The sequence below is a fragment of the Rhincodon typus genome, chromosome 5, assembly GCF_021869965.1.
Source record: "Rhincodon typus isolate 14 chromosome 5, sRhiTyp1.1, whole genome shotgun sequence".
Taxonomy (NCBI): Eukaryota; Metazoa; Chordata; class Chondrichthyes; order Orectolobiformes; family Rhincodontidae; genus Rhincodon; species Rhincodon typus.
The window spans coordinates 83,461,845-83,485,477 of record NC_063336.1 but is presented as its reverse complement, the minus strand read 5'-3'; the positions used below and the strand labels follow the sequence as shown (position 1 = coordinate 83,485,477).

Here is a 23,633-nt window from a genome sequence, read left to right as displayed (position 1 = left end):
ACAGTAAGGGTGGCATGGTGGCTCAGTGGTTAGCACTGCTGCCTCACAGTGTCAGGGACGCGGGTTTGAATCCACCTTTGAGTGACTGACTGTGTGGAGTTTGCACATTCTCCCTGTGCCTGCGTCGGTTTCCTCTGGGTGCTGCGTTTTCCTCCCACAGTCCAAAGATGTGTAGGCTAGGTGGATTGGCCATGCTAAATTGTTCAGGGATGTGTAGCTGAGGTGGGTTATAGGGGGATGGGTCTGGGTGGGATGCTCCAACGGTTGGTGTGGACTGGTTGGGCCGAATGACCTGTTTCCACACTGTAGGGATTCACTCAGGGAATTCAAGGTCTTCCCATCTGACAGTTGTTAACAGCCATGTATAAGATTGCCAGCCAAAGATCAATGATGGAAAAAAACAATTATCTGGAGGAATTTTTAAGCTAAATCATCAATATACATGGTTTGTTTGATAGCAAAAAGTAGGTACTTATTGCAACTATAGTTCATTGGTAGCACTTACCTTGGGATTCAAGGGCATCGTACAGAGAATGGAAGTTCAAACACCAACATGGCAATGAGATTTGCAGTTGCATTTTTTTGAAAAAAAAAAATTGATATCTGGGATCAGGAAACAAAAATGAAACTGTCAGATTATTGTAAAAATCCCAACTGGTTCACTAAAGCATTTTAGCAAAAGGAATCCTGCCATCCTCATCCAATCTATCTTTTACGATTTTTAATCATATTGCGGAATTAAATGTTAACTGATCTCAAATGGCCCAACCGTGACAAATTATTTTCTGAAAACCAAGTGTATTCTGTTGTATATGGCTTTCTTATAAATCATATTTTAAATAAAATAAAATATTGGATACAAAATGGTAAAAATAGATCTCTCATTCTTATTATAGTTTAGAATGTCCTACAAATGACTTGTGTCCATTACTTACTTAATGCAATACTTCAGAAAGGTGGAAAGGTGAGCTTGCGGCAGACATATATTCTACAATAGGAAAAATGGTAGAATGTAATTCAAGTAGCTTCACAATATGGATTGTGGACAATAGGCAACTGTTCCCAATGAATTTACAACCTTCCTTAAATATATAGGAAATCAGGTAATTTTGAAAAGGCCTCTTGAAGGAGAACATGAAGGCAGCATGTCAAAGCAGATCAGAAAAAAAAAATCCAAGATTTTAGGGAAAAGTAGCTGAATGCTTTGACAGTCACATATGGTGCAATAGAAGAAACTGCTAGTTCCAGTGACTGCATAGCTACATAGGTCATCCATTGGCAGGATGCCCACTTGTGGGAATGTAGGCATGATTGGGTGTGTTTCTCCATAACTGCTTAGAATTTGCTCAACTCTCCCAGGAAAATGTGTGGCTGCTGGATAAGGACGGGGCAGTGGTGAGAAAAATTACGTTATACCACCACAGAAGAGAAACAGCCCAATTGCTTTTTTACCTACGCTTTTATAGGTTTGGTTTTCCAGTAACATTCCAATAATCTTAAAAGGAATATTTCTTTTAAATAAAAGCTGTTTTTAATTGTATTTAAAACCAACACGTCAAAGAAAGCAGTTGCATATTTTTTTCTTGGCTCACTTAGAGAATTGCAGGTTCAAGATGTAACGATACTATGGCTTTAGGAGCTGTATTTTGTCCTTTTTAATGAAGAAAGGTTGAAATCAGAAGTGCCGATTAGTCTGCTTCAAAGCCCATAAACTGCTTATGAGGATTATGGAAAACCTCATGCAGTGATAAAATCAGCACCCTTAATAACCATTCGCACATTTGAGGAAGCTTTTGCGATAGTCTTAATTGATCGTGTAGGACTTTTACCTAAAACAAAAAGTGGGAATTAATTTTTGTTGACTGTAATGGATGTGTCTACTCGATTTCCAGAGGTCATTCCATTACGCAGTATCATGGCTAAAATGATTATAGAAGAGTTACTCAAATTTTTTACTACATACGGACTACCCACAGAAGTACAATCAGATCAAGGGTCAAATTTTACATCAAAGTTATTCATGGAAATTATGAATAGTTTAGGAATAAAACAATTCAAATCCACTGCATTCCATTCAGAATTGCAGGCAGCATTACAACGGTGGTATCAAAATTCAAGACCGTGTTGAGGCCTTATAGTCAGATTATCCAGAGCACTGTGATAAATAAATTCCATTCGTACTTTTTGCAATTAACAAATCAACCGAATTGAGTCCATTTGAATTAGTTTTAGGGGATGAAGTGAGAGGACACGGAAATTAATTAAGAAATTGGTGAGCAAGAGCTCAGAGACCACACACTTAGATGATGTGTCAAATTTTAGGGAAAGATTAAATAGAGCTGGTGCGTTGGCTGCACAGTACTTAAAAGTAGCACAGCTTGTGATGAAAGAAGAAACAGACAAGAAATCAAAAATTTGTAATTTTGCTAGCGGAGATAAAGCGTTAGTGTTACTTGCAATGGTAGGTGAGCTTTTAAGGGCAAGGTTCAAATCCAAAGGAAATTGAATGAGGTGAACTATTTAATAAGAATTCCTGATAAAAAGAAATCTCACTGTGTATCTTGTGAATATGCTATAAAGGTATTTTAAAAGGGAAGGAAAACAAAAGGAGAACGTGTGACCGGTTACAACACGGATTGAAGAATCGAGTTCAAATGATTCTGAATTGGACATTCCTTAAATTAAATTGGACAATGAGGAAATTCTCAAAAATTAGGATAAATTATTGAGTTACCTTCTAGAGGAAAAGCAAAATGACCTAAAATAGCCATTACAAACAGGGAATGGGGAGATATGTGGGAATAAACTGGGAAGTATGAATCTAATTATGCATGATGTAGATATAAGAAATGCTGTTCTAATTAAGCAACATCCTTATAGACTTAACCCTCAAGTTGGCACAGGTTTGAAAAAAAGATTTAACGCACGTTCAAAGACAATATAATCAAAGTGAGTTGCAGTGAATGGAGCTCACCCATAGTAATGGTGCCAAAACCAGATGGTACTCAATGATTATGTATGGACTATTGCAAGGTTAATGCAGTTACAAAATTTGATTCATATCCTATTCCACGTTTGGAAGACTGTATTGAAATGGTAGGACCAGCAACTTGGATTTAGTCAGAGGAGACCGGCAGGTACCTTTATCCAAAAAGGTGAGGAAAATTTTGGCTTTTGTGATGCCAAGTGACTGTACCTGTTTAAAGGCAAGCCAGTTGGTATGGAAAGTGCACCAGCCACACTTCAAAGACTAACTAATAAAGTCATTTTGAGATTACCCAGTTGGGTGGCGTGTATTGAAGACCTGGTAATTTTTACTCACATATGGAAGGAATATTTGCAGCATCTATCAGAATTTTTCAATCGACTTGGGCTTGGTGATAAACCTGGTCGATGAATGAGTTTGCAAAAGCCCAAGTCACATTCCTGGGCCATGTCATTGGATGTTGAAAGATAGCCCCATGGAATGTGAAAGCAAAGGTTATTGGGGAGTTTCCCATACCATTAGGAAACAGGGAAGTACTACGATTCCTGAGACTGACTGGTTTTTAAATCGGACGTTTGTACCAAAATTCAGTGGATGAACGAATGTCAAAAGGCATTCGACAGCCTGAAAGCTGCATTCACCACTGTTCTAGTGTTAGCCTTACCTAACCATGCAAAGCCATTCAAGGTGGCTATTGATGCGAGTGTCGGTGCTGTACTCTTACAGGAAGACGAGGAGAAGATTGAAAGACTTATTGGGTATTTTTCCAGAAAACTGAATACTCATCAACAGAAATATTCCACGATTGAAGAGGAGACCTTGAGCTTGGTGTTGACATTACTGGCGATATAAATGTTGAAATGTTGCAATGTGTCTGAGACAATTGCATATACTGATCATAACCCTTAAAAGTTTTTGGAAAAATTTGAGGATTAAAATACAAGACTGTTAAGGTAGAGCTTATTATTGCAGCCATTCAATTCAAAAATGGTGTGTCAGGACAAGCAAATGTAACAGCCAACTCGTTGTCACAACTTTGAAGAAGTTGTGGGGAAATGAACTGACGGAATTGGACAGTAGTAGTGAATGTTTGCATGCTTACAGTCAATGTAATGTTTATGCATTGTTATGTATTAACAGCATAAGACTAAAGGCTTTTAAAAATGATGCCATTTTAGAATGTTGATGGTTCTTTTTATTTTGGGGTGGGGGGGGGCGGGGGAGTAGAAGATGTGATGAAACCATGGCTTTAATAGGTGCATTTTGTCCCTTCTTTGTGAAGAAAAGTTGCGATCAGAGGTGACAATTGGTCTGCTTCAAAGGCCATAAAATAAACAACTTATGAGGCCTTCGGGCTTTTTTTCCTAAGGTTTGATCAATAGAAGCAGTCTGAATGGGTGGGGTGAAGCTCCCACAGAACCAAGATTTTTAGTTTTAGTTTTTCAATAGCAGTTGTTGGGTTTTGACGCTTCCATACAGCTCTCCCTACTACTCTCTCTCTCTGATATGGAGGTGCCACTGTTGGACTGGGGTGGACAACGTCAGAAGTCACACGGCATCAGGTTAGAGTCTGTGACTTCTGTCTCTCTCTCTCTGTCTGACCTTTCTCGATGTTTTTCCTACTGGACTGTAGAACTGCAGGTGAGACAATCTATTGTACTGAATTCACCTTTGCCAATTGTGTGTTTATGGGATGCTACTATAATGGAACATATTATATGGAACATTATATCTATTATTCTGTTAAACAATTTGATAAGAGTTACAGTTAAGCCAATTTTTTTATTTTTACACGACAGTTAAAATTGACAAAATAAAGTGGGTTTTGCTTAATGTCAAGTAGTTTACCAACTGAATTGCATCCAGAATGCAACGCCTTACCACTTACCTTTAAAGAAAGAAATAGTTAGGGGCTAGACTATTTTGAAGAGGCTTGGTGTGATCTATTACAAAGACAACAGGATTCCAAGTGCAGTACTTAAGTGCAGTACATTGTCGGAGGTGCCACTCTTTGGACAAGATGGTAAACCAGGCCTGATCTGCCCTCTCCAGTGAAGGTAAAAGATTTTGTGGCACTACATGAAGAGGAGGGGAGTTCGATCCAGTATCAAAGTGAATATTTATTCTTCAAACCACATGATCAAAGCAGACTTTCAGTTCATTAGTCTATTGCTCTTTGAGTGCTCTTCTGTGTAAGAATTGGCTGCCGCATTTGCCTACATTATTACAGTGACTACACTTTAAGAATACATAAATAACTGAGAAGCACTCTGAAATATCTCAAAGATGTGAACAGTTCAGGCTTCAAAATAAGCTAATACAGCATCTTCACGAGTAAAAAAAATTCTTGAGATGTCCTAAACAGTCATTTTATAAAAAAAGAGAACTTGCAACTATATTGCACACTTCACATGTTCAAATGTTTTATAGTCAGTGAAGTATTTGAAGTGATATAAGTTAAGTTGCAAACTTAAACTGTAATGTATATAGTAGTCAATTTGCAATAGACAAGCTCCCATGAGTACATTGATCAATTTTAAATCTGATTTTGGATTTTAGTCAGCACAGAGAGAACTCCCCCGCTCTTCACCAAAATGGTACTACTTGTTTTTTTGTTTCCACCCAAAAGTGCACTGGCATGTCAGCCTAGATTATGTTTACATCCCTGAAATGAGATTTGAAATCCACAAACATCTAATTCAGAGACAGGTACGTTTACATTTGAAAAGAGGGAGTCTTTTAAAAATAGTATAGCAACAAGTCAGGGCCAGCATGTTCCCCCAAGAGTAGAGGGAACCTGGATGTCAAGGGATAGAGAGTTTGATGAAGAAAAAGGAAGCACATGTCAGGTACAGTGTATTAGAAAGAGAGGGGGCCTTTCAAACCATAAAGAGTTAAGGAGGTTGCTTAAAAAGGAAATTAGGAGGGCAAAGAGGGACCACAAAACATCTTTGACAGATGGGATCAAGGAAAAACCCAAGGCTTTTTGTAATTATGTTAAGAGTAAGAGGATTACCAGGGAAAGGTCCATTGGAACCTATTAGAAACCAACGGGACAACCTATGTATGGAGTGAGGGTGAGGTCTTATCTGTGTTCAGAGAGACGAAAGGCATTGTAACTGGGGAGTTCAGTTAGGAGACAGAGGTTTTAGGGCTTGTTAAGGTTAATGGGGAGGAGGTGTTAGATGTTATTGTGGGCATACAGGTGCATAAATGCCCAGCGTATGATGAGAGGTATCCCATGCTGCTATGGGATGCATTGAGAGATTTCTAGGGCCCTGGCAGATATACTTAGTTCTACAGGGGAGGTGCTACTAGAATTGAGGACAGCTAATGTGGTTCCTCGGTTAAAGAGCAGCAGGGGTAGGGCAGGTTATTACAGAACAGTTAGTCTGACATCAGCGGCAGGGAAATTATTGGAAAAAAATTCTGAAGAACAGGATTACTCAATACTTGGGAAAAAAGGGATTGATCAGAGTGATCAGCATGGATTTGTTAGAGGGAGACTCTGAATGACTAATTTGAGTTTTTGTTTAAAAAGATGACTAAATATATTGATGAGGGTAGTGCAAAGTTTGCAGATGACATGAAAACTTGGGGGCGGGGTGGTGAGAAGGATGGTCTCAATCTATAGACTAATATTGATCAGCTGGTAATTGCTGGATACAGCAATGGCAGATGGAATTTAATCCTGATAAGTGTGAAGTGATGAATTTTGGGAGATCTAATAAGGGAAGGATATATACAATGATAGATAGGAGTACGAAGAAACAAAGGAACCTTGATGTACAAGTCCGCAGATCCCTGAAGGTGTTAACACAGGTAGACAAGGTGATGAATGGGGCATATAGGATGCTTGCCTTCATTAGCTGGGGCATAGAATATGGAAGCAAAGAAATCTTGTTACAACTTGATAAAACACTGGTTATGCCACAGATGGAATACTGTGTGCAACTCTGGTCATCACACTTACGGGACATGACTGCACTGGAGAGGTGCAGAGGAGATTCACCAAGATATTGCCTGAGATGAGAATCTCAGTTATGAGAAGCGACTAGACAGGCTGGGTTTGTTTTCCTTGGAGCAGAGGAGGCTGAAGAGAATCTGATTGAGGTATATAAAATTATGAGAAGCATAGACAAAAGATCATGAGAATCTCTTCTCCACGGCAGCCATGTCTAAGACCAGAGGGCATAAGTTTAAGGCGAGAACAAAGTGGTTTAGGGGAGATTGGGAAAAAAAAGCTTTTTTACCCAGAGGGCGGTAGACATATGGAACATACTGCCCAAGGTGGGCGGTGGAGACAGGTGCTCTCACAGCATTTAAGCAGCATCTGGATGAGTACTTAAAATGGCAGAGCATAGTAAGCTTTAGACCAAGTGCAGGTGTGTGGAATTAGTTCATTTTGGTGTTTGTTGGTTGGCATAGGCATGATGGACTAAGGGCCTGCTTCTATGCAGCATGACTCTGTCAAAAGTGAGATGATCCAAGCCACAGCTGTGATCCTCTATTCCCACTCCAAAAAGTAGGGTTTGAACCCGTCAATATTGAAGAAAGTGAGAATTTGGCTGCAGAGGAACACTGACAAGACCAGACAATTTAGCCCCTCAAACATATGCTACTACTGAATGAAATCATGGCCAGTCAGCAAGTTTCTTGGAAATTCTACTCAGTTACAAAGAAACCAGCATCAACATGTTAAATATTCAGATACCCACACAACATTGCCATTAACAATCATAACAATGCATTGTACGGAATGAAAAAAAAATTTAATGTAAAAATCTCAGTTGTAAATCGGTTGCTAATTTAGGGAACAGTCTTTTATCTTGCTTTGAAAAGCAAGATATTTTCAAGTAAGATTGAATTTTTTAAAAAATGAACTTGAGAAAATACATTAACATACATTTACATGGCTTACATTTTATAAAAAGTTCAATATAAATAACATGCAAAACAAAATGTTTCATCGGTTGATAAAATTCCAAGTAAAAGATAACTCAAATTCCCGACAATGATTTTGCAAAAACTGCTGTCACAGGGTGGCGAGAATGGTACTATTTTAAAAAGTACTAATTTTACTCCTAAACCATGGCAAATAATAAATTTGAATCACCCCATGTAAACATTGCAGCAGAAAACAGCATTCAACTATACAGGCTGTACAAGGCAGCAGGCAAATGAAATGGTCCTTCAGAGAGTAGAAAGTCCTTGTGAACAGTTATGTTGTCTTCCTGAAACCTTTCAAAATTGGATAGATGTTTTCAAATGCTTCATAGATTTCTGCACGGACTTTTGCACCTTCAAAATAAAAATTATATATCAATAGATCAACTGGGAAACTTGAGAATGGATTAGTGTGTTAAACAATAAAGGGCAAGAGACTTTTCAGTTTTTAAACAAATAAAGTGATTGAGGTCAGTAGCATTGATATATTTAAGGCAAAATGAGATAAACAAGAGCAAGAAAGGAATAGAAAGTTGTGCTGATAGGGTTAGATGAAGTAGAATGGGAGGCTCAAGAAGAACATAGGCCAGTTTCTATGTTGTGTATTTTCTTCAAATCTACTGAATCCAGAAGTGTGTTGAAATTTTAAATCAATTAGATCACAAGTTAACCACAAAGCTGAAATGTTTTCCTGTCCTTAAATGATAAAAATTAGTTATCAGAACATATCCCCATACCATTCCAACTTAACAGCCTTGCTACTAGCCACATTGTGACTTGAAATATATCTATATGTACACAATTGTGTGATGTGCTGTTAGACTCAGCATGTGCAACAAGACCAGTCTTCCAAATGAAACTGGAAAGATAATTTGCATTGTCGTATATTTCAAAAATGAAAAAGTTGAAAGCATAATGCACCTTTTTGATGCCTAAACTTCAGTTTTAAAAGATGAACAAAATTTCCAGTATTAGTTTGAATGTGACAATAATTGCCCTCCAATGTTTCAGGCACCAGTGACAATTTTAAATTCCACTATTGGAAATACAAAAGAAACAATTTTTCAGAAATGTTATGCCGTCTTTTGGAAGAGTAGTACAGATATTTGAGATTTCTAATAAAGAAATCAAAAGAAATGAAGCATTGTATTGATAGTGCATGCTTTAACTGCTGTATAGCAAGTGAAAGAAGAACAGATATAATGAGGATAATAATGATGAATTGTCCTTTATTTGATTTGTTAACCAGATGGTGGCGTCAACTCTATTTTTCCGTCTACCTTGTAATCTCTAGATTCCCTTGTCAAATCAAGAATCTATTAACTCAACCTTAAGTATATTTGTATGAATATTTCTTTGTAATTAAAGGACAAGAAATGAACAAGGTGTCTAAATTTGCATAAGGGCTCGTTTGATGCAATAGCAGTGTCTCTACCTCTGAGCCAGGTGTCCTGGGTTCAAGTCCCACCTGCTCTAGACGTGTGTAATGATATATCTGACCAGGTTGATTCAAAAAAAAAAAAAAAAGGTTTGCAGAAGCTAACTAGCGCACAATAACCTCAATGGGAAGAGGTGGGAGATAGAATTCCACACACATTAGCATAAGGAAATGACATTACTAGAAATGAAAATGTGGAATGCAGTTTAAACAGAACACTTGAGATAGGGAAGATGGACAAGTTTTGGCAGATGAATTGCTGAAGTTTTGGTTGAGAGCTACCAGACAATTAAGTAAATAAAATTAGAGATACAATCTAAATCAAAAAACATGATTTTGAAGTTACAAGTGTCGTTGGTAAAGGCATCTTCAATGGTAATTACAAGATAAATATTCAATTATTGAAGGCAGTTGAGAGAAGGCTGTAAGCTCTTGGCTGAAGGAGATGTGAAGGATGGTCTACCATAAGACTCCACTTTTGTAGAAATGTCTTGCCTCAAAATTTTTAATAAAGTATTGGAGTTATTTTAACCACAAACAATTACACTGTCATATATTTCAACAGAAAAACATCAGACCAAATCCTTCAAAAATGTTCAGGCAAGACAGTAGCTAGGGCCGCAAACATTGAAGAACTATCTAGGTCTTGCTCATAGAATTTGGTGCTGTAACTGGAGACTGGTGATTATATAACTAAGTGGTTGTGGTTTGAGGGCTGTGCTCAATGCGTTGTTGAACTTGCCAGTGGAGAAAAAAAAAAATCAAAGAAAAAATGCAAAGTGAAAGAATCAGCAATAAAAAGTAAAAAGTCTGGACGATGATTGCTTTTGAACGATCTAGAGGCAATAATGCAGAACAACAAAAACCCTAACGTAAGTTGTCAAGACTTAGGCAGTACTGCAGAGAAGAGCCACTAGATGGACCCCTCCTATCAAAACGCTTGACCTAAGAGAAGATTGATTAAACCTGAAAAAAAAAGGCACCTTAAAAACTGATGTTATGAATACAAAATAGTCAAGGGAATGGAAGAGGGGAAGCAGGAAAATTGCTTTAAATTTGGAAAAACAGTTCATTGATTCAAAATAATTATCTATAAAATGTAGCACTAATTATCAGGAATTTCACAGTGTTATCCACAAAAAGAATAAGTCGCTAGGAAATATAAACATTGGATGTCTCAATCAACTGGATGGTGGAGTAAAACAGCAACTAATGGGATTTTCTTGGATTGATGTAAAGATTGTCTATTATTTTGTTATATGTGAATGGCACTCAAAGTGCAAAGATGATTCTACTAACCTCAGCTGCATTGCCTTAATACACTATTTCCAGGACTGACATTTTTCTATTGCTAATGAAATAGATCAAGAAAGGCAGAACGAAGGCAAATCAGGGAAGAGAAAGGAGGCATTTTCTTCGAATTTATGCAGCTGTTTGACAAAGTGAATAATCTAGCTTGTGTCATAGGAACTTACAACACTAGAAGGGGCCATTGAGATCCACTTGTCAGTCTGAAAGCTTTAAAAATATTACACAGTTCTCCCTAATACACCTCCAATTGCACTATCAACATTTCCTCCTTGATTTGGTTAACTCAGTCAACTTGGCTCTCTCAACTTTCCTGGCTCTGTTCAATATATTCATCATCTTTGTAAAGAAGTTAAATCCAAATTTGACATTTTCCCCTTTGCGAGCTACGTCAAGCTAACGTAAAAGGGAAAAAGAATAATTAAATTAAGCAGAACTCTCAGGTAAACAATCAGCTATGAAAAGCAATATAAAAAGGCAAACAAATGATGCAACCTACCGGTCAATACAACTTTTCCAGACACGAATATTAGCAGTACAATTCTTGGTTTGATCATTCGATAGATTAATCCAGGAAACAGCTCAGGCTCATAACTGCAAAATAAAAAAAAAAGCTGATAACTGACCACGTACTACCACAACAACTTACTGTGGCATATACAACAACAACTTATTGCAAACTGGCTCAATATGCAATTTTGGATATTTATAATTATAACTGAAATCCTATTCATTGCTCAGGTCCTAATCACTTTCCCCGGAGTGATGGACCGACAGATCCACAGTTTTATAGGCACAATCCAGTTCTAATCAAGCTCCAACTGGACAAAAGACAAAACTGACATTTGTTGAATGAAAAATAATCTTTCCACGGGAAATATGGACCAGTATGGGTTACCATAAATTTGGGGCACAATAGAGAGAACTTAATAAATACAGCCATGGCATTCATATTTTCCTGACAACAGGATTACCTTTCCAACTTAAAAGGAAGTATGTTATAGCACCCATTATAGAGACATGACTGCAGAAAGACAGATCGGTACCTAAATGTTGAATGGTACAAAACATTTAGGAAGAACAGGAAGTGAGGAAAATGTGGACTAGTAGCTCTGTTAGTTAATTATGGTATTGGCACAATCGAAAGTGATGACTGGAGTTCAGGAAACCAGATGTGGAAACAGTTTGTTATTTCTCATCTCAATCCACAGGCAAGAAATCACTTATGGAGTGGTGTACAGGCCACTTTACAGTAGTCACAGACAATAGGGTGGATTATAAAGGAAGAGATAATGTAAGATTGTCAGAACAACATGACAACAATCATGGGAGATTTTAATCAACACAGAGATTGGACAAATCAGATTGGCAAAGGCAGCCCCACATGCAAAGCTCACAGAAAGTTTCTTAGAAAAGCATGCTCCAGAACTGACCAGGCAGCAGGCTATATGATCAGAAGAAAAGTTACATTGGACTTGCAACGTTAACAGTTTCTGTCCCCACAAATGCTGCTGGACCTTCTGAGTTTCTCTTTTTTAATATCAGGCTATTCAAGACCTGGTATTGTGCAATGAGACAGGATTAATAATTGCATTGTAGAAGTCGCCCCTTGGTAGCAGTGAGCACAAGATGATTGAATTTTCAATATTCAATTCGAGAGAGAGGGGAGTGGGTCAGAGACTCATATTTTAATAACAAAAATATTTAACTGGAAAGTTTAAAGACAGTATTAACTTTGAAGACAAAAATAATTGCGCAAAGTCAAAATACAATCCATCAGAATCAAAGATAACAAGGCGTAGTGCTGGATGAACACAGCAGGCCAAGCAGCATCAGAGGAGCAGGAAGGCTGACGTTTCGGGCCTAGACCCTTCTCCTACTATCTCCATCAGAATCAACATGGTTTTACAAAGGGTAAATCACGTTTGACTAATTTGCTAGAGTTCTTTGCAGATGTAATAAGCAATATGGATAATGAGGATCTTGTAAATGTAGTATATCTGGATTTCTAGAAGGCATTTGATAAAGTACTGCATAAAAGATTAATATACAAAGAAAGATCACATTGGGTAGCGGTGATTTACCAGCATAGATAGAGGATTGGCTAACCAATAGAAGATGGAGTCGAGATAAACATATCTTTTTCTGGTTGGCAAGGTGTAAATAACGGGGTGCCACTGGGTTCAATCCTCAGGCTCCGACTATTTTAAATCTATATTAATTACTTGGATGTGGGGATAGAAAGTACTATAAAAAATATGCAGATGACATTAAAATAGATGGGAAAGGAAGTAATTTGCAATGAAGAAATAAGAAATTTACAAATGGATATGGATAGGTTAGGTGAGGTTACCTAATTTTGTTGGAGGAACAGAAAGACAAATTATCTAAATGCAGAGAAACTTGGGTGTGCTTCGATGCAGAGGGACCTGGGTATCCTTGGCATTAATCACGGGGAAACTAGTATGCAGGTAGTATGGAAACCAAATGGAATTTTGGTAATTACTGTTAAAGGAATAGAGTATAAAGGTAGGGAAGTGTTGCTGTAATTGTCAAGGGACTAGTGAGATCACACCTGGAGTACTGCTTACAATTTTGGTCCCCTTACTTGAGCAAGCATGTATTTGTGTTGGAAGCAGTTCAAAAGGAGGTTCACTTCATTGATTCCAGGCTTGTCTTATGAAGAAAGATTGAGCAGTTTAGGCCTAGACTCTCTGCAGAAGTGAGAGGAGATCTAATTGAGTTTTGCAAGATGCTTATGGGTGATTGACAAAGTGGATGCACAAAGGATGTTGCCTCATGTGGGCAATCTAGAACAAAAGGTCACAGTTTTAGGATAAGAGGTAGCAGATTTAAAACGGACAAGACAAAATTGCTTCTCATAGGGTCATGAATCTGTGAGCGCAGTGAATGCTGAGACATTTGGCTAAATTTAATTAGTAATAGGTTGAAGGGTTATGGAGTGTGGACAGGAAAGTGGAATTGAGGCTGAGATGAGTGGAACAGCGCAAAAGGCTGAATTGCCTACTCCTCCTCCTCCTAGTTCCTATGTTTTTAAGGCAGGTGGCAGAAAAGATTGATCAAAATATAAAAAAAATCAAAAAGATTAGAACATCAATAAAGGAGCAATTTAGAGTACGAGAGAAAAAAAACAGATAGTAAAAGTTTCTGTAACTATTTTAAAAATAAAGGTTAAGTTGAGTATTAGTCCTATAGAAAGCAGGATTCATGGAAGGTTCCATTAGTTTAGAAGATAGCGAATGTAATAGCTCATATTCAAAAACTCTACAAATCACTAGACAGAATACTGCTGGTCTATTGTAAACAGTTATGGGTCCCTTATCTAAGGAAAGATCGACTGGCATTGGAGACAGTCAGAGAACGTTCACAAGGCTAACACTAGGTATGGAGGAACTGCTTATGAGGAGAGGTTGACTAGTTTGGAACTGTACTCGTTGAAATATAGAAGAATGTGAGGCGACCTTATTGAAACAGACAAGATTCTTAGGAGACTTGATGGGGTAGATGAGGAAAGGCCTTTTTCCCCCTCAGGGTGGGACTGTCTAGGACCAGAGGGCATAATCTCAGAATAAAGGGATGCACATTTAAGACAGAGATAAGGAAGAATTTCTTCTCTCAGAGGGTTGTGAATCTATGGAATTCATTATCACAGAGGTCTGTTGAGACTGGGTCATTAAATATATTCATGGTTGAGACTGACAGACTTTTAACCTGAAAGGGAAAGAAAGGTTTATGGGGAAAAGGCAGTAAAGTGAAATTGAGAACAATAACATCAGCCACGAGCTCATTAAATGGAGCAGCAGACTCAATGGGCTGAAAGGCCTACATCTGCTCCCATGTCTTATTGTCTATAAAGACAGAAAGCAGCCAACTGCAAGCCAGTTAGCTTAACATGTCATAGGGAAAATGTTAGAAGATATTAAAAGAAGTTGAAATAAGGCACTTAGAAAAGCTCAAGGTAATCAAAGTAGAGTCAACATGATTTCACAGAATCCCTACAATACAGAAAGAGGACATTCAGCCCATCAAGTCTGCACTGATCCTCTGAAGAGCATTCCACCCAGATCCAGCCCCTTACTCCATCCCTGAAACCCTACATTTACCACGGATAATCCACCTAGCCTGCATATCCCCGGACATTACAGAAAATTTAGCATTGCCAATCCACCTAACCGGCACATCATTGAGTTGTGGGAGGAAACCAGAGCACCCAGCTGAAACCCCTGCAGACAGTGGCAGAATGCGCAAACCCCACACAGACAGACAGTCACTCAAGACTGGAATCGAACCCGTGTCCCTGGCGTTGAGGCAGCAGTGCTAACCACTGAGCCGCCCTTAAACTGAAGGCGAGCAATCAGGGCTCATCCAGGATTTGAACCCAGGGCCTCTTACATGTCTGTACTGTGTAAGCCCCAAAACTAGAATCATACCCCGAGACCAACAAGCCCATGGAAGTGAAATCATGTTCAGCTAACATACATGAGCCCTTTGAGGAGATAACGTTCTGTGGATAAACTAGAACTGGTGGATGTGCTGTATTTAGATTTCCAGAAGTCTTTGGATAAAGTTCTACAAAGGTTATTGCAGAAAATAAAGGCTCATGGTGTAGGGGTTGGCACATTGGCAAGGATAGAAGAGTGATTGGCAGATAGACAGTCACTCAAGGCTGGAATCGAACCTGAGTCCCTGGCGCTGTTTGGCAACGGTAACAAGTAATATGCCATGGGGTAGGGGTGATAGGACTTCACCACTCACCATTTATACAAATAACTTGGATAAAGGGACGGAGGGGTAGTTGCTAAATTTGCTAATGATGCACACAGCACATAAGGGGGCTACAAAAAGACTAGGTAGATCAAATGAGTGGGCAAATACCTGGCAAATGGAGTACAATGTGGGAAAATATGAAACTGTTCAGTCTGGCAAAAAAGAATAAAACAAAGTTAGTTATCTAAATGGTGACAGATTGCTGAGGGATCTGGGTGCACTCGTGCATGAATTGTAAATAGCCAATATGCAGGTGCAACAAGCAACTCTGGAAAGCAAACAGAATATTACACATTGCAAGAGAAATTGAATATAAAAAGGTAGGGAAATATAAAGGTCAGGAAGTCATGCTTTTTATACCAAGTGCAGTGAGACCACATCTGTGGTACTGCATACAGCAGTGGAATGAAGAAAATGTGTCGAAAGCAGGTCAGAACAGGTTTACCAGACTAATATCTGAAATGGTGACTTGTTTTAATGAGGAAAGTTTGGATAGGCTAGGCTTGTATCCAATGGAGTTTAGAAGCACAAGAAGCTACTTGAATGAAAATAGAAGATCATGAGGTATCTTGACAATAGATGTGGTGAGGATATTTCTTATGGGAGAATCTAGAACTAGGAATCATTTTCAAAATGAGTTGCCCATTTATAACTGGGAAAAGGTGAATTCTTCTCTTACAGAGGATTGAGTGTCTTTGGAATACTTCCTGAAAAGGAAGAAGCAGAGTGTTTGAATAGTCTTAAGGCTGAGGTGAAGAGACTTTTGGTACACAAGCAGAAGAAAGGTTTTCAACAGTTGACTCAAAATATAGATTTGATGTTATAAATCAGATCAGTTATGAGCTTATTAAATAGCAGAGCAGGCTTGTGACACAAATGGCCTATTCCTGTACCTTGTTCATATCTGAAATACAAAGCAGAAGAGATCAGAATGACGTGTGTAAGGTTCCCTTGGTCTGACCATAAGTTGTCTTTATTCTAGGTTGTCTAATACCAGTATATGAAAGTTTAAATTATATATCTAATTTAGTATTTTAATAGTCTACAAATGTATTTCCCTGTTGAATGAGTAAAATGCAATGATTTAGAGCATACATTTAATTTAAGTTGGGAACAGGATGCAATAGCTGAATCCAAAATACATCACCTTGGTAGCTCATTGGGATTGCTGCAAACAAATACTACCCACTTTTAACTATCCATCTCTGATGAGCTTTCCCTTTCTTCTAAAACCTAATTTAGTCCCAGAAATTGGCTGAAGATATAGAAAACTGATCAAGTTGAGGCTGGGGCAAAAAACCTATGAATGCAATACAGTAGCCATTGACGGAGTATTACATTACTGCAGACCATCAACCTGGATTATGTGAAGTCATTTGGAGTGACCCTTGAACCCACTGACTCAATAGGCAGCCATGCAACCCATAGAATGAAGGTGCCAAAACTTCAATTCTTGCTGTAATGATTCCTGTGTCTTTGTATTTAACAGATAAACAGAAGCTCCCTTTCTCTACAGTAATCAGTATACGCAAACATGACTGTTAGTTTTAAACGTTGTCCTCTGATTGAAGTCTTGAGACATCTTCCCTTTTTTTTACCTGCTGAATTGCTGATGAGTGAGCACCAGGCCCTCTAGTCGAATGGGAAATTTCACATCACAGCTGCCCACCATGTTTTGAATCTTAAAATCCAGAAACTTAGCTGGGAATCCCAATTTCTGTACCACCCTAGCATATTTTCTCGCAGCCAAACGTGACTGCTCTTCACTGCAATAGGAAACAAGGTTTAACACTCATTACTTTTCTACTGGCACTGAAAACAATAATCATTTCCTATCAGGCACAACTTGAAAAAGTGGTATTAGCGTTTTTCATTGGAAGACTGGACTGAAATCAAGTCAAAAGGAAAGAATGTTAATTTCAAGTAACAAATTAAAAGTGTTCTAAAACACTTGAAAAGGGTGGGGTTGGACAGAAGAGAGAGAGCAAGACTTGATGTTCAGGTCAATAGCGTTTCATTAAAACATTTCTATCTAAAACAATAATCTTGTTTCCACAAATGCTGCCTGACTACTGAGTTTACAATGCATAATGTGGTTCCTTGATTAAAGTTTAATTTTTAAAATTTCAAATAAATAGCAGTAATGCTTCAAAAAGCCATTAGCAACAAAATGAGCATATTATTTTTAGAAAGTGTAAAATTTGAAAAAGAAAATACAACTTCTGATGCTAACTAAATTCCTTTTTGCATAATGTCTCTATTACGTTATCAGATTTTCCAGCCAAATTCTGATGAGAGCCACTTGTGGTGTTCCTCAGTTCTCAAATGCAGATATATTCCTTAATAACCTGTGCACAGCAAGTAACCTTGAAATATTTCTCAATTAGGAAGATTTTTGTTTACAAATTTGGAGATCAGCAATTAAACAATGGAGTGGACACAACAGTTCCAGTTTCTTCTGGAGCATACTGACTTTTGGATTAATGTGCAAGAATGTATACCAAGGTGAGAGTTCAGTAGCTTGGTGACCAGGGTTTTAGCGTATTTATCAAATTTTAAAGGCTAGAACAGTCTACCAACAATGACAAGTTATCCCATCTGCATTTGCTAAATAAAAATAACTATATCTCAACATGAAACAAAAACAGAAGTTGCTGGAAAAGCTCAGCAGGTCTGGCAGTATCTGTGAAGAGAAATCAGAGTTAACATTTTGGGTCCAGTGACTCTTCCTCAGAACCTCAATATGAATTGCGAACATGAGGCATAATAATATTCAAGGGGGCATACTTTGATTCAAGAGACTTTCAGATTAGAAATTGCATTACAGCAAGTGGCTATTAAAAAGTCAATTGTGGAATTTAAAATGGAAAAAGAGAGTATAGACAGAGAGCACAATGGACCAAATAATTCTACACAATCACGCTGTAATGTATTTTTATTTCCATAAATCCCTTTACACAAAGTCCTACCAGTGTATTACCTTCTTTACTTATAAAGTTAATGAAAACAAAACAAAATTCATGTGAACATATCCTTAAAACAAAATTGCGTTACCCAGTTAATTAAATTGTTTCAAAATATTTATTGTAGCAATCAAATCAATCCTGCCCTCAATGTAAAATGATCATGTAATCAATGCCTGGATTCTAGAAATCGGTTGTTTGAAAGATAAGGTCTTCCTTTCTCACCATGATGGAAAGGAGCCATCCTTTACATGAAAGGCAAGAATCAGGCAACACTGGTCTAACCTGATACATTCAGGTTGATGTCTTGTCTCTTTTAATGCTAGGCAGGAGGAAGAACATTCATCAAGACTGATATTTTACTGAAACTTAGCATTAATGTTCCCAGACAGTTATTGCCATCTGATGAGGGAAAAGGAAAAAGGGAGATTAGCATCCACTAGGGATTATTATTGCATGGAAACGTTAAACACAAATCTAAAACAAAAACAGAAATTGCTCAACAGGTCTGGCAGCACGTGGGGAGAAAGTAGAGGTAAAGATCTGAAGACAATTCATTGGATTCTAAATACTGAAGAGTCACTGGAGTTGAAACATCAACCCTGTTTTCTCTCCATAGATGCTGCCAGACCTGTTGAGTTTCTCCAGCAATTTCTGGTTTTGCTTCAGATCTTCAACATTTGCAATTCATTGTTATATTTTACTATGAACTCTAAAGCAGGTTAAGAAGTGATTTTAATCAGAGCACTGATAAATTAATAATGTCCCTACCTCTTTGCACCAGTGCACACCATTTTTCCAGAGCTGAAAATAAGTGCAGTTGTACGAGGCTCCCGGATTCTCATGATGACAGCAGCAAAACGCTGTAATAGATAAAAGTCTTCAGTTAGACTGTGGTCAGTAATCCCTGTATGATCTGGTAATACTCGAAATTCTAGGGTCGACCAGCTCTGAGGGAAACCCATCTGGAGTCTGATATTAGACTCTAGTTGGGACACAACTAGTCACAATATACATTAACAAACTGGATGAAGGAACTGAGCACTTTGCAAACTTAGCAACAAATAACAAAAAGGTAGGTGGAGAGGGAAGGTAATTTCGAGGAAACAGAGAGGCTGCAGACAGGCTAAGAGAGTGGGAAAGAAGTGGCAGATGGAATACAATGTCAGAAAGTCCGAGGGTATGCACTTTCATAGGAAGAATAGAGGTGTAGATTTTTTTCCTAAATGGGGAAATGCTTTGGAAATCTGAAGCACAAAAGGACTTGGGAGTCCGAGTTCAGGATTATCTTAAGGTTAACATATAGGTTCAATTGGCAGTTAGGAAGGCAAATGCAACTTTAGCATTCATTTCAAGAGGGCTAGAATTCAAGAGCAGGTATTTATTGCTGAGGCTGTATAAGGCTCTGGAATCACTGCATTTGGAATATTGTGAGCAGTTTTGAGACCCTTGAGGAGTTCGAGGAGGTTGAAAAAAATGATCCTGGGGTGGCACAATGGCTCAGTGGTTAGCACTGCTGCCTCACAGCGCCAGGGACCCAGGTTCGATCCCAGCCTTGGGTGACTGTCTGTGTAGAGTTTGCACGTTCTCCCTGTGCCTGCGTGGGTTTCCTCCGGGTGCTCCGGTTTCGTTCCACAGTCCAAAGATGTGCATGTTAGGTGGGTTGGCCATGCTAAATTGCCCGTAGTGTTCAGAGATGTGTAGATTAGGTAGGCTATGCGGGTCGTGTCTGGGTGGGATGCTCTGAGTATCGGTGTGGACTTGTTGGGTTGAAGGTCCTGTTTCCACACTGTAAGGGTTCTATGGTTCTATGGATGAAGGGCTTGTCAAATGAGGAGCGGATGAGGGTTTGGCGTCTGTAGTCAATGGAGCTTAGAAGTGGGGGGGAAATCTGATTGAAGCTTACAGAATACCGTAAAGCCTCATTAGAGTGGATACGTAGAAGATGTTTCCTCTAGTTGTGTGAAAAGGTGACTCTTTAGAACTGAGATAAGGTGGAATTCCTTCAGCCAGGGGTAATTAGTCTGTGGAACTCATTGCCACATAAGTCATTGAGTGTATTTAGAACAGAAATAGATTGGTTCTTGATTGGTAACAGGGTCAAAGGTTTTGGGGAGAAGACAGAAGAATGGGGTTGAGAAACATACAAGTCATGATCAAATGGCGCAGTAGAGTCAATGGGTCAAATGCCCTAATTCTGCTCCTATATTTTACGGTTTTATCATTCATCACAGTAAGGTGGTGCTTTTTTGAGATTAGGATTGAGGAACAGCAGAAAAGCTTTACTTCGCATTTGGTTGCACGATATTTCAGACTACTTAAATGTGAAACCATATCAACTCCATTTTCCCCACAAATTTCGTAACCCTCTTTCACGTGTAGCCTAATATCTATCAAACTCAGTCTTAAATATATTCATTGACCAAGAATGCACAACTCCCTGAGATTAAGAATTTCACAGATTTGCACACAGATGAAATTTCTCATCTAGTCCCCTTCTTCAAGGTTACACACACTCCCACTGGAGAAGTAGCCACTCGGCTCCCATTGGTACTTGGCCAATTAAGAATTTATACATTTCAAAGAGTGATTCAAATGGAATAATCCTATTCAGCAACTGCTCTCAAGGCTTGGAGGGGGCTATTGTGAAATATGGTGCCCAAAACACTACATAACTGCAAGTTAAATCTTTGTAGAAATCTACGCCTTTTTTTGAAAATCAAGCCTTCCAGTTTCATCTTCATGAATTGTGTTCAATGTTGTCAAGTTGAAAGGTACTTGCTGTATTTTGTGCCTGCATTGTAAACAAAGACTTTTGAGTTTATCTTGTACTGCAAGGGACCAGCACAAAAAAAAAATACTGCAACAAATGACATTTTTGAATACGAGAGAAAGGGAAGTGTCACATCAAAACTTGGTCTGATTCCCACCTCTCTTTGGCACCATAAACCTCCCCTCCCCCTGCCTAAATAGGTCTAGAGTATGTTGGAAAGTGGATTGACTTCTTCATTTTAATACTTTTTGTTAAAAGTCTTGAAGATATTTCACTGAATCAATCATTCAGACACACATACATTAATTGTATATGCACAGACACCCACCTTTGGATTATATTCAGCATTTCTTGCTCGAAGAGCTATTGTCTTCAGGTCCAGTTTACAACCCAGATTGACAGTGGACACTATATTTCTAAATACAAAAAGTATTTAAATGTTTTCTTCAGAAAGCATTGAAATGTACTTCAAACATTTTTTCCTTACTAATGAGAAGTGTTGGTTTTCAAAAACTGATTTATAATTCAAGATTCACATTCTTCTGTCCATTTTACATAGTTGAAGTTGACTGGCCAATATGATAAAAGAAATTACAGACTAGTTAATCCATCTCACTCACGTTCTCAATGAGAAAATCAACTTAAAAAGAGGATAGTTTTAGGTAGGTATTGCTGTCCTGAAATCAAAAATCAGGAATTAGACATTTAATACAATGGCACCCTGCTAACCCATTAAAAGATAACAATTGTTTCAGAGATAGCAGGAACTGCAGATGCTGGAGAATCTGAGATAACAAGGTGTAGAGCTGGATAAACACAGCAGGCCAAGCAGCATCAGAGGAGCAGGAAGGCTGACGTTTCAGGCCTAGACCCTTCAGAAAATGAATTTTCTGAAAATGAAAATTTTCTGAAGAAGGGTCAAGGCCCGAAACGTCAGCCTTCCTGCTCCTCTGATGCTGCTTGGGCCTGCTGTGTTCATCCAGCTCTACACTTTTGTTATATCAAAAGATAACAATTCACCAGTTATCAGAAGACAATTTGTACCTACACAAGACCTCTAACATCATAACATTTCGGTTTCATAGGTGTATGATCAGACAAATGTGATCCCAAGCCAAACAGATGTGACAAGTGACCAAAAATTTGGCCAGCTAAGTTTTATGGTGTCTCTGGAAGGAGGAGAGATGTGAGCTATCTTAGCAAAAGAATTCCCAATCCTGGGGCTATGCAGCTGAAATCACAGCCAATGATGGGACAACAGGAATAAGAGATGCACACGTGATGTCAGAATTGGAGTGCAAAGATTTCAGAGGGTTGCAAGACTGGAGAGGTTGGAGAGATTGCTAATTTAAAATCCTGTTTTCTGTCCTCCCACTTCATTTTTAAGCATAAGCTGAAAACGTTGTCTGAGGGTTGGAAGTCTTTAGAAAAGTGAAACACTCCTCCCTTCCCAGAAACTATTAAGTCCAGGGGAAATTGATGACAACAAGAAAACAACATAAAACTCAATGATTATTGCTTGATGCATGGTATCTACAGTGTACAATTCTGTGATGGGAGGCACAAATACAACATATACAGGATTTGATGAATGACAGAATTTGGAAGCTTCCCCTACCTTCACAAACATAAGGGGAAGGAATCAGGTTTGAAACAATTCCACCTCCCCTCCAAATTTGTAAATTTGCAATGAGAATTACTACAAATCAAATTTAATGAAAATAGTCATAGAGGTCTACAGCACAGAAAATGGCCCCTTAAGCCATTGATCGTGGCCTAGTTGGCAGGAAGCTGACAGAGGGCGAAGCAGCAGCGAGTATATAAACCTACTGGAGCTCGGGGCATATTGTAGCTGCAAAAAATAACTAGGAGTGACATCACAGGGAGGCTGTGACCTGATTGGTGGTAAGAAATCTGCACTAAATTTGAAAAAAAACACAGCAAAGTAGTATCAATAAATTTAATTAACTCAATAAAGTAATTAACTAAGTAGAAGTGGCTGGACAGATGATGTGTTGTAGCTGTATGATGTGGGAGCTGGCTGATCCCATTGTGAACGGCGGTGATCACATCTGCAGCAATTATTGGTTGCTTGAGGAACTTCAGCTCAGAGTTGATGAGCTGGAATCTGAACCTCAAACACTGCGACACATCCAGGCAGGGGAGTAGTACCTGGACACTGCTTCAGGAGGCAGTCACACCAGGTAGATTAAGTATTTCAATTTGGTCAGTGGCCAGGGACAACAGCGGGGTGACTGCAAGCAAGGCAGGTAGAGGGATCCTGCAGTCAGGAACAGAGGAGCCTCAGCTCTTGACCTTGTCCAACAGGTACGAGGTACTTGCTCCCTGTGTGGATGCAGAAAAGGGCTGCAGGGAGGATGAGCCAACTGACCACTGCACTGTGGTACGGGAGGCCATTCAAGAGGGATA

The 23,633-nt window shown here is 38.7% G+C and overlaps 1 protein-coding gene across 3 annotated transcripts in view; it reads right to left on the bottom strand.

Moving 5' to 3' along the window:
• Positions 1–4,813: 4,813 nt before the first annotated feature.
• LOC109927050 (TATA box binding protein) overlaps positions 4,814–23,633 on the bottom strand; it is a 48,592-nt gene continuing 29,772 nt past the window's right edge. For 2 of the 3 annotated variants that reach the window (XM_020526945.2, XM_048596571.1), the window contains exons 4-8: positions 21,532–21,619; positions 19,202–19,293; positions 17,066–17,233; positions 11,179–11,273; positions 4,817–8,287 (exon numbers count right to left, since the gene is read on the bottom strand). In XM_020526945.2, coding sequence (XP_020382534.1) covers positions 8,208–8,287; positions 11,179–11,273; positions 17,066–17,233; positions 19,202–19,293; positions 21,532–21,619 — 523 coding nt within the window. In that variant the 3' untranslated portion in view covers positions 4,817–8,207. Of the gene's footprint in view, positions 8,288–11,178; positions 11,274–17,065; positions 17,234–19,201; positions 19,294–21,531; positions 21,620–23,633 lie in introns of all 3 variants that reach the window. The other variant, XM_048596572.1, reaches the window with a different exon arrangement.